The following is a 16,113-nucleotide window of genomic DNA, read 5'->3' as shown; positions in this document are numbered from 1 at the left end:
CCATAAAAAGGACAGGAATTTACATTTATGTTTTTATGGTAGATATTAAAGGTGTCCAATTTTTTTTTTACCTTAAAATCTGGAGGCTGCTCCATGTCCATTCTATGTCACTCAAAGCTGAGAGTCTTATGTGGAAAGATTTTGTTGACTTGAAATGCATTTACTGATGTTGAATTTCATAAGAATCAAAAAGTACAAAAAGGTCCAATGAAGCGTGCTAACAAACTAAACAATTAACTTTTCATTCCCAGCCAAGCTTTAATTCTTTATAAGCAAGTTATAAAAATGTTGCTTATCCATTACAGATACATTTTTATTTGGCTTTGTAATTTTGGATTTCCTTAGGGCTCTGCGCCATTTTCCAAAGTCCTGTCAATGTCAAGACTGCCCCAATCTTTTCTTTGCTGTCAATGTATCCATTGTCTATTTAACTGCGTGTGTGTGTCTGCGCACACATGTGTGTGTGTGTGTGTGTGTGTGTGTGTGTGTGTGTGTGTGTGTGTGTGTTTTGAGGTCCCCACGTCTCCTGGCCTTACCCACCAGCCCTTCCTCCCAGAAGAGGACACTGAAGGGAGGAGTGTCAGTTTTCCACCCCTCCCTGGGGCTGCCAGCAGGGCCACTGACGCCTTCTATTTCTCTAGATGCTATTTAAAACTCTGATTGGCAGGAGGCATGGGAAGGGCTCTTTATGGCAGACCACATGGTTTTAAAAAAATTAAGCCAAGGGGATAAGTGTCCTAATGACCCGATACACCATTTTTTGATGGATGAAAATAAGCAAACAGAGCTATTCTATCATAAAGCCAAATTACTTTATCAAATCTGCAATATGCTGAATACCCAGAAGAACAATCATTATCCATGAAACAAGCCTTGAGGAGATTTTTAGTAGCAATGAGCGGAGAAATCATATATATCATTTAGCCCTCCTTGTTCACTTGGGTGTTTATGCCAATCAGCAAGCTAGCAGAACAACTGACCCCCTCTAGCTCCATAAAGAAGCTGCCTTCGCCAAGAGCACAATCATTCCATTACCCCACAGCACGTAAAAGGAAATGAAACATGGTTGTAAATACAAGGCCAAATGACCATTACATTTTGACCTTGTTCCCAGCGTCAATTGCAGCAAAAATAATAATACAAATCTCTGAATCGCCAGGATTCAGATAACACAGATATCTGACCAGTCAGCACCTTGAGCCTGAGCACACCAAGAATAGTTCCTCTCACCATCTTTAATGTCTTCAAATCTCTTGTTGAAGTTTTCATAAGAGTCCCAGCGGATCAGAGGATCCTGGGTGTTGTAGTCCACAGAGACACTAGGTCCGTTCTGTAGATGATCCAACCCTTAGAGGGACAAAAAATAACTTTGAGTTGAGGCCTTGAAGCATGCAGATCTCTTTTATCAAGATCACATCTCTGTGCAGAAAATATATAAAAACTACAGTTTTGGTAATATTAAATTACCTTTGATTTTCTCTGGACCAAAAGAAAAGATAAACTCCACCTTCCCATATTCAGGAAACCTCTCATCTGCTAAATCACATATTTATGATCAGTTTGCATGCCACTGTGATGGTGTTTAGTCTTTTTTTTAAATTCGCAATTAAAAATAAACATAAAGCGCACTAACCTTTAAATGTCTCATCAAGGTCATTCTTGGTGAAGACCAGAGCTAAATTGTGTAATGCACATGTGTGGAACTGCACTCTGAAGATCACATCCCTACTGGGGTTTTGATAACGCTTGTGATAACATTTCAGCTTCAGGATGGAGGATATGAAAAAAGGGACAGAAAATCAAACATATTGGGATAGTATGTAAAATACATTTATTGGATTCTTCTTCAACTATAACAATAATTTTGGTGTTGATATTGGTAGTGTTACACTTCCTACCAGTATATCTCCTTTTAGTAGCAGGCCAGGCTCAATGGTGATACAGATGCTTGTATGGCTGTCGCCTTGAACGTTACTGTAAAACAGAGAGGGAAGGGGAAGCAATGATGAATGGGGTTATTACAGGCATACTTCAAACTGTCTTGATGCTGAATTATACAAACTGAGCCTAAATTGATGACTAGCTTGTTAAAATATTATCCTTTGCTGAACAAGAACATAAAACATTAACTAGCAGCAGAGGAATTTCTGGAGTTACAAAGGATATTAATGTCATAAAAACACTGATAGAAAAAGAGATGGACAAGTGTTTGTCGCAAAAGTCAGATGAGAAAATAATTCAAGGATCTTTTCTTGGCCAGGGCAGAGAGCACAGAGGACCATATCATTAAAACGTTAAACAAATGACCTGCAGTCTTGTCATTGTCACGGTCTCTGCCAACTTCCACATACACACAAAGGTATAGATTAAGATAGGTTAATCCCTTAACAAAAGGGCAACAGATGTTATACCAGACTATCACACACATATAAATATACAGTAGCTTACAGCATGTACACTTTCAGCCTGATATTATAAGAATGAATAATTATGTGTAACATTTATACCCCCAGTTTCACAGACAATCCTTAAAACTAGTCCCAGACTAAAATGCATGTTTGAGCTGTTTTAACCGAAAGCAATTTGGCATATCTTTAAATATGTCAATGTCATTATTTTGTCTCAAGATGCACACCAGTAATATTTTTTTTTCTAAGGCACATTTATAAAAGCTACTTAAATGTCCTAATTAAACTAAGGCCTAATCCTGACTTAATCTAAGGCCACAAATTTGAGATATTTTTTAATGATATCTGAGAGCTTTCTGTCTCTCCACTGACAGCCTCAACAACTACCACTTTCAAGCCCCAGAAAGGTAGTAAAGACATTATACAAGTCAAGTCAAGTGGTTTAACCTCAATGTTATGAAGCAAAGCAAATTCTTTTGTTTGCGCAAAAAAACTAACAAAAAACAAATTACCACTTTATTTACAAAATATTAATCTCCAATGCCTAAACATGCAATGACGTCTGCTTAGGGAAATCATTGTTGTGTCCGTGAAGATGTGAAAAAGATCTATCTAGATAAAAAAAAAAAAATCTAGATTAGGCTAGACATTTACCCAAATTATACGCCTGTTTAACCGAAGCTAATTTGGGTGGGTTTCTCCCATCATCCCCAATGTCACTTCTCTGTGTTTTACGGCCCTGTCGAGAACGTCGGTCTCCTCGGCTGTGAACTGCTCCTGGCGTGCGCCAGGTTGGAACAAGCGCGCCGGCTCTTAAAGGGAATGTGAGAGGACGCTCTGATTGGTTTATTTCACGTTACGCCCAAACCACACCTATGAATAATGAAGCTACTTCAGACCAACCCCTTTTAGATTTGGGTCAGGCACAAGAGTCATTTATCCCGCCGGGAAAATAGCAACAGCGCCGGGATCCGCCCACAAAGTTACTTGCACTTTGCGCTTTGACACTTGCGTTTCAGATCGTTAAAATAGGGCCCATGGTGCTGTCGTGAACATAAACATCCTTCAAACATAAACTTCCTTCAAAACAAGTTGCATGTGGCAAAAGAGATCACACAGAACCGTTATAATGTCAAATCAGGTAAATCTGTTAATTAAATGTGATGGAATTGAACATATTTAAATAATCTAACTGATTAAATACTGCTGGTGTGTGCGAAATCCTTCATATTTGAATTTATTCAAATTTGATTATTTTTATGAATGTTCTTTTTGTTAAACTTATCTTTTGATATCATATACTCATCTTACTTCTTTTGGGCCTTTCTTTCTCTATACTCTGATCTTCACAAACTTCATCTGTTAGATACACTACTTTGGATTTTTTTTTTAATCTATTGACTAAAATAAATGTATTTTTCTATTTTTATCTTGAAACGTATTTGCTAATGTGTGCTTTTAGAACCTGCCAGTGATGTAAGATGTAAATGTCTCTACATAAATCAAAATGTGCTACAACCAGACTTCATATATAACATAATAAGATCAAAAAAACATTTTACATATTAAAATAATTTAGCATACACACTATAAAGCAATTTACTTACTAAATTCCAGAAGTGTACACAGGCTGCATTGATTGATAGATTTTGAGGAAGGGTCGGCAACCTGACAGGGTTAGATATAGTAAAGCACATCACTGATTTTAAGGTCACTTGTTCAAACAGTATAATATACATAAATTGCACTGATGGATTGAATGTGTAGCAGTGTTTGCACCTACCTCCTTTAGACTCAAAATTAGGGATGCCATGCATGATGACATGGTGAAGGAACAGGGGCTTGTTGTTGATTTTTATGTGCCCAGAAAGGAGACCAGCAAAGTAATGCACATACCTATACAGCATTACAGAAGGGAAACGATTAAATAAAACCACATGAAAATTCAACAAAAGTTGAAATGTTTTAGTCATTTTAGTGATCACCATCACATTAATGCTTTGTTGTATTTTGGAGTCTTTATGGAAAATTGATTCTCTCTCATAATTTTCTCCTTAAAGCTCCAATTTGGCATTAATTTCCCCCAAATGCCACTTAAATTATAGGGAATGTTTTAATCATTATTCATATTGGTTGACATTCAACATCATGGCTAATTAGACATCACTTTATGTTCCACTGTATTTCCATGTACTTGGTATCATCTGCTGGTTCAATCCCAAAACTGCAAGTGCATGGACTCAGTTTAGACTTGTGTTTAGAATGTGATGTGATTCTCAGACATCTAAAGCACAATGACCTATTTCTCACACAAAAATAGCAAGTCACAGTGTGGTTCAGCGGGCAATATGTTTAATTCCATGATATTAAATTATTATTATTATTATTATTTTGTGGTGCAGAGTCAAAATAGGCTTGTGTAACAGGGTAATTGCTTACCTTCTCTGGGAAGGCTGGCCCACGGGCATGGCTTTATCTTCATAAAAACGCTTCATGGCAAACCTGTCCAATGCCTGGTCAGCACTGAAAATATGAACATAAAACATAAACACTCAACACAAATGCACGATAATGTATCTAACACACCAAAATGTTTCAAATAGACATGTCCTACCTGGCAGATATGTTACTGTAGTGCATATAGGCACCAACCACCACACCAGTTCTCCCCCAGTTTCCCTGCAATAATTTGTGCCAAATTTATAAAAGAGTATATGCAAAGTGAAAACAAAGCAGGCACCGTCATTTGAAATATGCCATCTTGGCTTATGGAACCACAAGATATTTTAAGCCAATCACATGAGCCATACATTCCATGTGTGTAATTACTGAATTATGCAATGACAACACAGACTGGCTGACAGCAAAATTGTGGAAAAATAATGTTTGGAATTGTTTGTGTAAATATGAATAAAAACTGTTCAGCCAGCAGCAGCACATATCTGATGTAAACGGACATGGCTATACACGTATGTTTCAATAACATTACCTTATGTGCTTGAAAAGAAAGTTTAAGTAGCTGTTTGAGTGAATATGAATTACAGCCACTTAGTATGGCCACTTAGTACAGCCACTTAGTACACAGTTTGGTGCATTCTAAGTAAAAGCCAATTTGAATCCGTGAATTTGATAATGACATCACTTAATATAAGTTATTAACCATCAGAAATATCTATCCTTCAAGTGGTTAATTGCTAACTTTGAACATGGGAAACTGAAGGAAAATATTATTATTTCCATGGATGCAAACATAGCAACAACTCAGATGTGTCACCAACTCTTCTCTACAAAGAGATTAGGTGAAAAAACTGTAGACATCCATCAATTGTAAACAGCACCATGACTGCTGTTCTGGATATGACACAAAAGGATTATGTCACCTCTGGTCATAATTATCTTCATTATTATATTATATATCTTAACTAGATTGCAGATGTCTAGAAAGCCCAGCATGTCCTGATTTTGCTGAGTTAGACACATTCCTAGGTCAACATATTTAGTTGATCCTGGAACAACATTCCTGTCCGAAAATTTAGTCTTAACCATATCTAAACCTAACCCTACCCATAAGTCATCCCTAAAATCAGAGGGAAATGATAGGTGAATAACACTGATGTAGAAGCACCAAACCCTGTTTGTAAGCCTAAACTTGACATAAACTGTCCCTCAAATCTGATTGGTTGATTGGAATGTTGTTCCAGGATCAACAAATATGCAAATATGTATATCAGGTTCCGCAATTACGGAGATGATAAGACAAGAATCCTTCTGTGTGTCCAGTTGTGAGCAGATTACTACAGCTAACAACCAGCAACATAAAATATGAAATTCCAATTCATGAAACCATCATCTTCATTTGATAAATTCCATTGTATACTTCATTGTAAAAGTTCCAATTACAGCATACTAATTAACAACTGCACGTCAGTGCGGACAGTCATGCAAAGCGAGGGTGGTGGAGATTGGGTGCCTAAGGACAGGTGTGATATGATAATCACCTTGTTGTGCAGTACCACTACATTGTGAGGGTCTGCATTAAGCCAGGTGTCCATGGCTTTACAGATACTGCAAATTTTGTCTAGAGCAGGAGCATGATGATCAGGCCAACCAAAATCCAGCACCTGTCATAAATGCACATATACATAAAATCAACTCTAAGACCACAAGCTGACAGGAACTGTAAAATAAAAAGTAAATAAATATGTAAACACTATAAATAAATATTCAAAAGATCACCCTTGGGTTCTGCTTGGTGATGTCATGCCTCTGTTCACTGAGATTAAGCAGCTGAAATTGGAAACAAAAACCATTAAACATGAATTGCTTCTAGTTAAGAACATCCTCTTTACTCATCCTAATTCCAAACCTGTATGCATTCTCTTCTTCAGAGAAACATAACACATATTTTGGAAGAATAGATTGTACCTTTGGTCATAGAAAGAAGTATAATCGTAATATGTAGCTTTACTTATAAATATGAAGATACATTTGTACAGTGCTGACTGATTTTCAAACCATGTCAAACCATACATTACCTGAGAAGTAAATAGGCAAGAAAACCCTGCTCATTCAAGAACGTTCATTTACTGCATGGACGGAGCAAGAACCCCCCACATAATGACCAGTTAATAGTCATACAGGGAAACGTCTCAGGTTACGTATGTAACCCTGTTTCCCTGAAAAGGGAACGAGACGCTGCGTTGAGGCGCTGTGGTAATGCCCCTGCATGATTGTGTCGTGAAGCACGTGTATAATCAGTCCAATGGTGTGACAAGACGTCATAGGCCAGGAAACTATAAACCACACCTGAAAACAGACCGCGCTAGCTTCTGATAGGCCGAAGCAAGTCGATCACAGGCATGCAGGGAGTATGGCAGGGTGACGCAGCATCTCGTTCCCTCTTCAGGGAACCAGGGTTACATACGTAACCTGAGACGTTCCCTTTCAAGGGAACTCGAGCTGTGTCAAGATGCCGTGGGAACACTATACCCACGCAGCCATATTAGCAAATGCCTGTTCTATGTGAAATCATTGTGCACACTAAGAAGCAAGCCCCCTAGACCCTGGATGAAACCAAGATCCAAGTCATAAAATCTAACAAATGTATGCGGTGAGGACCAGCCTGCCGCATCACAGATGTCAAGAAGGGAAACCCCCGATAATAAAGCCTTTGAGGCAGCCATACTCCTGGTAGAATGGGCCCAGACAGCCAAAAGTTAAGGCTGACCAGCTGGTTCATAAGCAAGTGAGATACCCTTAACTACCCACTTGCTCATCCTCTGCTTGGATGCGGGGTAACCTTTTCTTGGTGACCCGAAACAGACGAATAGTTGATCCGATTTACGCCAGAGGGCAGCTCTGTGTACGTAAGCATCCAAAGCCTGCACGGGGCACAGCAAGTTTTTCCTGATCTGGTGTATTAAAAGGTGGATGAAAGAAGGCCTGCAGCACTATTGGGCCCGCAACATTAGTAGGGACCTTAGGAATATAACCCGGCCTAGGGTGAAGAAAGACTTTCACCATACCAGGTGCAAATTCTAGGCACGAAGGAGCAACTGACAAGGCTTGCAAATCTACAATTCTCTTGATAGAACAAATAGCAAGGAAAAATAACGTTTTTAGCTTAAGGAACTTTTCTGAAACCTCTTCATCGAAGGGAGCCAAAACCAGGCCTTCCAAAACAACGGCCAAATCCCAAGCCAGTGCTCTAGTGCGCAGTGCAGGCCTCAGCCTCAGGATACCACGAAGAAAACAAGTAATGAGAGTATCTCTCCCCAATGATGCACCACCCAGTGCAGTAAGAGAAACGTTCTTGCACATAATCGAGTACTGTACCAACAGGGCAGTTAATATGATTCAGTTGGCGTTGTCCGCACCAAGCAGAGAACAGTTTCCATTTCAGTGCATGCCGTCTTCTTGTAGAGGGAGCTCTGGATTGAAGTATTGTCTCCACGACCTCGGTCAAGATATCTGATTCTATGAGCTGGGCCCCCTCAGGGGCCAAGCCCACAGTTTCCACAACTCCGGGCGAGGGTGATAAATCGTGCCCTCTGCTTGGGACAGCAGGTCCCTCCTGATCGGAATCTCCATCGGAGAGCCGTCTAGAAGGGACACCAGCTCCGAGAACCAAACTCGGGCCGGCCAGTACGGGGCTATTACTACCAGACGGGCCCCTTCCCGGCGAACCCTCTCCAGAACTCCCGGAAGCATAGATATTGGAGGAAAAGCATACAGGTGTATAAAGGTGGAAAAGCATACGAGCTTGATAAAAATGCTAATTTTAGAAGAAAAATTCAAATGGCACTTAGAGGCTTTTGCATATGAAGTCCTCATATATACCATTATGAATTGTGCTTGCAATGACAGACAACACCAAATAGACAGAGACCGTATACAGAGAGCGCTTGCTGAAGGCAAAGAAGCGAGCGCGGTCTGTTTTCAGGTGTGCATTATAGTTTCCTGGTCTATGACGTCACCCGCCTATGATGTCTTGTCACACCATTGGACTGATTATACACGTGCTTCACGGCGCAATCACGCAGGGGCGTTCCCACAGCGTCTCGACGCAGCTCGAGTTTCCTTGAAAGGGAACACTAAACTATAATTCACAAAAAAGAATGTACTAGAACTTTTCTAGAACTCTTTATTTTGGGACTGTCAGTTGCTCCAAGCTTTGGAGGATCCTTACTAGATAGTGTTGCTGGTGTTTAGAACGGAGCATGCTGGTCACATCCCTCAGGTGTACACTGTATTTCTGCTCCTCTGTTCCACCAGGAAAGGACAGAGCAATGATGCGTTCTGTGATGTAGACCAGGTCCACCTCATTAATTTCTTCCATTGTTTGCATTAGACTCAGGCTCCTTAGGGAAGAGAAATAACAAATGCTAGACAAAGATATACAATATAAAACTATAAAATATACCAGCCATAGGGGAGATAGAGTATACCCAGACATATTGTTTAATTATACAGACATATATCACCCTTCACAATACCTATTGTTTCAAAGCAGCTTTACAAAAAAATGCTTGTTTCAGTGTTTCAATTTACAAAGTAAATAATGTCAAGTGTCAAAATATTGTCCATATGGCAGTAATACACATCTATAACATAATATGGGCTTAGTTAATGTCATGTATTCAGTTAAGCAGACACAGCGAACGTGTTAGGTAGTGTAGCAATTGCAAACTGTGCTCGCAATGATTACACTATAAAGATAATATACAATGTAAGGATGATATTTGATAGATTTTGTATATCGATCCAAAGTTGGCGTCATCAAGTCTTCGCAATTGTAGCTGAATGTCAGCTGAAATCATTGCAAATTAATCAATTCAATTTACATTAACCAAAACAATTTAAATACTGAACTTGATCACAGCAGATCAATGGCAAGTACAAATGACAAACTCTAGCCATTAAATGCACTGAATAGTTATTACTCTACAAAACTCCAGGATATGATGTCAGTGTATATTAGCATGCATACCTGGATGGTCTTCGTTTTGAGTCCATATTGGGAGACTTTGTGGATCCCTGGTAATAAATGATGACAGAAAACACACACACACACACACACACACACACACACACACACACACACACACACACACACACACACACACACACACACACACACACACACACACACACGCAATCCACATATATTTCCACAAATATAATTGCACATATATTTCCACAAATATAATTGCACATATATTTCCACAAATATATTTGGACATATATTTCCACAAATACACAATATTGCCAAAAGTTTTGGGACATCTGCCATGACATGCACATGAACTTTAATGATATCCAATTCTTAATCCATAGGGTTTACTATGAAGCTGACCCACCCTTTGCAGCTAAACAGCTTAAACTCTTCTGGAAAGGCTTTTCACAAGGTTTAGGAGTGTGTTTATGGGAATTTTTTACCATTCTTCTAGAAGCGCATTTGTGAGGTCAGGCACTGATGTTGGTCGAGAAGGCATGGCTCGCAGTCTTTGCTCTAATTCATCTCAAAGGTGTTCTATCGGGTTGAGGTCAGGACTCTGTGCAGGCCAGTCAAGAGCATGAAATTGTCCAAAATGTCTTGGCATGCTGAAGCATTAAGAGTTCTTTTCACCTCCTGCTCAGCTACTGTTCGGACGCTCTTGCTTACTGCTCCGCGCTTTGCTCTATCGCTTTTATATTTTTATATTTTATGTCCTTTTATACTTTTTTTAACTTCAGCAAATCAGCACAGTGCTCAAATGCTTGGATTACAAAAAAAAAAAAAAAAAAAAAAAAAAATGCAGAATTATTTTATTCGACCAGGGGAATAAAAATTCCGGGGAAGAGAAAACACAACTTCCTACATTCTTAAGGATAAGAGAAAATGCCTCTTCTGGAATCTACTTGCTGCATTAACTGCAACAGACTTTTACAAAGGATTGCCGTTCTTGAAACAAAGTTACTTGCAGGACCACCAAACCAGACGGAACACACTACAGAGCTCCGAAGCCCTCAGCATACAGCCGGTGAGTCCCATGAATCTAGTGCTCCTCGACAAGCCATACTGAGTGTAGAGAAACAAGCCGATCGAGACCCAAAGGCACTCGAGACATCAGATTGTCACGAGTATCACATATTGCCGCAGTAGCATCCTCCACCCCAGATACGGCTCTGACAAGGATTGCAAACACTGGTCTCCTACTACCGCCTATGCATCTTGAGAACAGATTTGAAGTATTAAGGAATGAAGAATCCCCAAATTTGATGAATGTGATCGAACACAGACTGAATCAGCCAGTAGCTAACACTGATGCTAACTGGCGCTCAAGGTCGAGCAGACAGCGGCACTCAGCTCAGAGCGCAGCCGAGCCCAGGACTCTGATAGTGGGTGACTCCATAATCAGAAACATTAGTAGCAGGGATACAACTACATGCTGCCATCCACAAGCAAGAACTTCTGATGTAAATGGGGAACTTCAGAACATTCTGATGAAACATAAGACTGCAAATCGAATGATATTCATAAAGAGCAGTCAGAACTCCTCAAGAGGGATTTCAATAAACTTTTTGAAACACTTAAAAGACTGAAAGTTCAAACATTCACCAGTGGACCACTCCCAGCAAGAGGAACAAACAGGTTTTCACGGTTCTCTCCAACATCTCCACTTCTGTGCTTCTCAGAGAAAATGGAAAAAACTGGTGTATGCTGGAACCGAATTATCACACTCTTTTGCTGCGAGCACCCAGATATCAACCAAAAACCGGCAGGCCCCCAACCACCAAAGCCCGCGGGCCCAGCTCACCCTCCCCCTCCTCCTGTGAGAGCTCTTTGGCCTCTGCCACAACGCCAGGGCCAACACCCTCCTACATCTGCTCGAGGTGAACCAAAAACAACTGATACCAGCTCTCAGTGATATGTGTCGGGTCCCCGCTATGATAACAGTAACTTTCTCAAATGTTTACAGAACAAGCGGGAACCCAGTGTGCCTGTGTCTTTCTCTATTGCTGTTCGATTACATGATAGAAAGTCTAATGTCTTCAAAACCCGTACAGCAAACCCATCTAATCTGGTGCCTATTACACACCAAACTAAGATTGCTGTGGAGACAAAAAGTTTGACTGTTAAGTTAGCACTTCGTCCCCTTGGAATTATAAGGTTCTATCTGACATTTTTGTCAAAATTGAGGTATTCACATATTCTTATTCTGTGACAACTTATTTACATTATGTGACGTTGTTTTTTAAGTTGTGTACATTTTGGAACTTTTTATTTAGAAAATAAAAAGGTTCTTTCTACACAGTCGAATGGAATGCAAAAACTTTAAAGCTCAATATCTCAAAACCAGTCCAAGGTGACTTATAATTCCAAGGTGGCGACTTTTAAACATCCGCTCACTTAAAAATAAATCACTTCTAGTCAACGACTTAATATACAACCTGGATTTTATGTTTCTAAATGAAACTTGGCTAGAAGACAGCTGCAGTGCAACAGTTCTCAATGAAACATCCCCTACTAACTTTACTTTGTTTCAAATATCATTTGGGAATTACCCGTCTTTCGAATATCTGGGTATTGTGTTAAAAGGGGCTCCACGCATTTTACTTATAATTGTTTACAGGCCTCCAAAAAAATCTCCAGCCTTTGCTGAGGACTTTACAGAACGGTTATCAACAATTTCCTCAGAGTTTGAATGTTTTGCCATTGCTGGAGATTTTAACATTCACATAGATAATGCAGAAACCAATATGGCAAAATAAGTCAAAACTGTTTTAAAAACTTTTGATCTGACTCAGCATGTACATGGACCCACACACAATCGTGGACACACTCTAGATTTACTTATCAGTAAGAGTCTAAACATTTCATCGATTGTTATTAAGGATGTAGCACTGTCTGATCATTTCTGTATTTTCTTTAATATATTGATCTCTCCTGTCATTGAAGCTAGATCGGTGTCTGTCAAGAAGAGATGCTTAAATGAGAACACTAGTGTACTATTTATGAAGTCTATATATTTAACACCAAGCATATCTGATGACTGTTGATTTTCTCCTTGATTCTTTTAACTCAACAGTTAAAAGTGTAATTTATGATATTGCTCCTGGGAAAGTCAGGAAGAGTGGTAGACAAAAAGCACCCTGGAGAAACTCAACAGCAGTGCAAAATATGAAAAGACAATGCAGAAATGCAGAGCGCATGTGGCAGAAGACAAAACGTGTAGTACATTATAACATCTACAAAGACACCATCCATGCTTTCAATATGGAACTAGGCAAAGCTAAACAGACTTTCTTCTCAAATAATTATAAACAGCAACCTAAACAACACACACACTCTTTTTGCTACTGTAGAGAGACTGACAAACCCCCCCAAGCCAGATTCCCAGTGAAATGCTCTCAGACAGCAAGTGCAGTGAGTTTGCTTCTTTCTTCTCTGAGAAAATCAATAATATCCGAAAGGTGATCAGCACATCCTTGAGTTGCACTGGGGTCAGACAGATCAGTCCACAACCTAAGAAAGTAGTTACTATGTCTGATTTCGAAGAAATTGAGGGCAACATTTTGGAAGAAACCGTACAGCACCCACATCTTTTTTCAAAAATTTGATTTACTGTTTAGAAGCAGATCTCCTAGAAGTGGTAAATGCCTCACTTCTCTCTGGGAGTTTTCAAAACTCCCTGAAAACTGTAGTTGTCAAGCCCCTACTGAAAAAAGAGCACTCTGGATAAGACCATATTAAACAACTATAGACTGATCTCAAATCTTCATTTCACAGCTGAACAAATTCTTAAGCTTGAATGGATACTTTGTCAATTTTCAATCTAGTTTCCAATCGCATCACAGCACAGAGATAGCACTCATAAAGATAATAAACGATATTCGCTTAAATACTGATACAGGCAAATTATCAGTGCTGGTACTACTCGACCTCAGTGCTGCATTTGACACAGTCGATCACAACATACTTCTTGACAAGCTGGAAAAAACTGGGTGGGTCTTTCTGGGATAGTCATAAAATGATTCAGGTCATACTTAGGAGGGAGAGGTTATTATGTGAGTATAGGAGACCATAAGTCTGAGTGGACATCCATGACATGCGGAGTTCCTCAAGGCTCAATTCTTGCGCCACTCTAATTCAACCTGTACATGCTCCCAATGAACCAAATCATGATAAAGAACCAAATTGCTTACCATAGCTCTGCAGACGACACACAGATCTACTTAGCCTCATTACAGCCCCATTGACTCCCTGTTACAATGCATTGATGAAGTAAACAGTTGGATGTGCCAAAACTTTCTTCAGTTAAACAAAGACAAAACTGAAGTCATTGCGTTTGGAAACAAAGATGAAGTTCTCAAGGTGAATGCATACCTTCACTCTAAAGGTCAAACAACTAAAAATCAAGTCAGGAATCTTGGTGTGTCTCTAGAGTCAGATCTTAGTTTCAGTAGTCGTGTCAAAGCAGTAACTAAATCAGCATACTATCATCTGAAAAATATTGCAAGAATTAGATGCTTTGTTTCCAGTCAAGACTTAGAGAAACTTTTGCATGCTTTCATCACCAGCAGGGTGGATTATTGTAATGGACTCCTCACTGGCCTTCCCAAAAAGACCATAAGACAGTTGCAGCTCGTACAGAAAATATGAACATATAGCACTTTGAATTACCATTGTGTATGAAATGTGCTATATAAATAAACTTGCCTTGCCTTGCCTTGCCTTGCCTTGCCTTGCCTTCACTGGAACTAACGGGTCAAGCCCAACCCCTGAAAAACAACCCCACGCCATAATTCCCCCTCCACCAAACATTCCACATTCAACAATGCAGTCAGGCAAGTACTGTTCTCCTGGCAACCGCCAATCCCAAAGTCGTCCATCGTATTGCCAGACAAAGAAGTGTGATTCGTCACTCCAGAGAACATTTCTCCACTGCTCTAGAGTGGCGTGCTTTACACCAATGCATCCGACACTTTGCATTGCACTTGGTGATGTAAGGCTTGGATGCAGCTGCTCGGCCATGGAAACCCTTTCCATGAAGCTCTCTACGCACTGTTCTTGAACTAATCTGAAGGCCACACAAAGTTTGGAGGTCTGTAGCTATTAAATCTGCAGAAAGTTGGCGACTTCTGCGCACTGTGCGCCTCACCATGCGTTGACCCCGCTCTGTGATTTTACGTGGCCAGATGTGAACAAAAACTTTGTGGCTGAGTTGCTGTTGTTCCCAATTGCTTCCACTTTGTTATAATACCACTAACAGTTGACCGTAGATTATTTAGTAGTGAGGAAATTTAACGAATGGCAACCTATCACGATACCACGCTTGAATTCACTGAGCTCCTGAGAGCAACATATCACAAATGTTTGTAGAAGCAGTCTGCATGCCATGGCCATGGAAGTGATTTGGAATACATGAATTCAATGATTTGGAAGGGTGTCCCAATACTTTTGGCAATATAGAGAATAATTGCACATATATTTTCAAAGTATAATGAATATGAATTTTTAAGCAGATATGACTCATTTGTTTTTAGGTGTGGTCCATAATGGTTATTGCCACATTGTTCAACTTTGTGATACACATGGACAACAGCACATCCGGAGAACACATGCCAAATGTCATCAGTTTTTCAACTACTTTGAGATCTTTTGAATGGACTTCCATTGATATCTCAGCAATGTCATTTACATGTTTCTTGGATATAGGTTCAGAAAAAAGGTCAAATTTACCTGTATGAATTTTTATCATCACCACCATGCAATATTTGGTTTCATTTGAATAAAAGATGACACTACTGTAAAGTGACAAACATGGAAATGCTTACCTGACTGTTGTTAGTTGTAGATTCACAGGCTGTGGCTACCTACAGATAAAAAGAGAAGGAGAAAGAGGGAGAAAAACAACAACTGTGACTGAAAACATCAGCTATATTTTTAACACCCAATGAGTCTAAATATATCAGTACAGTATTTTAAGCAGAAAAAAATACAGTAAACAGTAACAGTAAATAACAATTGTAATCAACACATTGTCAATAGCAGGTTGTATGTGTAGAATACTACTGGATACTGAAATCTGAACTTTGTAACGACAATTTGCTGCAGATAAAATGTGTTGTTCACACCTTGAATAAATAAATTATTGTAATTTTTACCCACTTTGTATTATATATATATATATATATATTTATTTATTTTAAATCACATTTC

At 39.4% G+C, this 16,113-nt stretch overlaps 1 protein-coding gene across 1 annotated transcript in view; it reads right to left on the bottom strand.

Moving 5' to 3' along the window:
* tns1a (tensin 1a) overlaps window positions 1-16,113 on the bottom strand; it is a 116,576-nt gene that overhangs the window by 30,260 nt on the left and 70,203 nt on the right. The window contains exons 3-15 of the mRNA XM_079627942.1: window positions 15,729-15,767; window positions 9,898-9,944; window positions 9,097-9,268; window positions 6,645-6,695; window positions 6,407-6,529; window positions 5,023-5,087; window positions 4,848-4,931; window positions 4,192-4,304; window positions 4,016-4,076; window positions 1,899-1,974; window positions 1,634-1,763; window positions 1,468-1,536; window positions 1,231-1,347 (exon numbers count right to left, since the gene is read on the bottom strand). Coding sequence (XP_079484068.1) covers window positions 1,231-1,347; window positions 1,468-1,536; window positions 1,634-1,763; window positions 1,899-1,974; window positions 4,016-4,076; window positions 4,192-4,304; window positions 4,848-4,931; window positions 5,023-5,087; window positions 6,407-6,529; window positions 6,645-6,695; window positions 9,097-9,268; window positions 9,898-9,923 — 1,087 coding nt within the window. The 5' untranslated portion in view covers window positions 9,924-9,944; window positions 15,729-15,767. The remainder of the gene's footprint in view (window positions 1-1,230; window positions 1,348-1,467; window positions 1,537-1,633; window positions 1,764-1,898; window positions 1,975-4,015; window positions 4,077-4,191; window positions 4,305-4,847; window positions 4,932-5,022; window positions 5,088-6,406; window positions 6,530-6,644; window positions 6,696-9,096; window positions 9,269-9,897; window positions 9,945-15,728; window positions 15,768-16,113) is intronic.

This window comes from Phoxinus phoxinus, assembly GCF_949152265.1.
Source record: "Phoxinus phoxinus genome assembly, chromosome: 11".
Classification (NCBI taxonomy): domain Eukaryota; kingdom Metazoa; phylum Chordata; class Actinopteri; order Cypriniformes; family Leuciscidae; genus Phoxinus; species Phoxinus phoxinus.
This window is presented reverse-complemented; position numbering and strand designations above follow the sequence as displayed.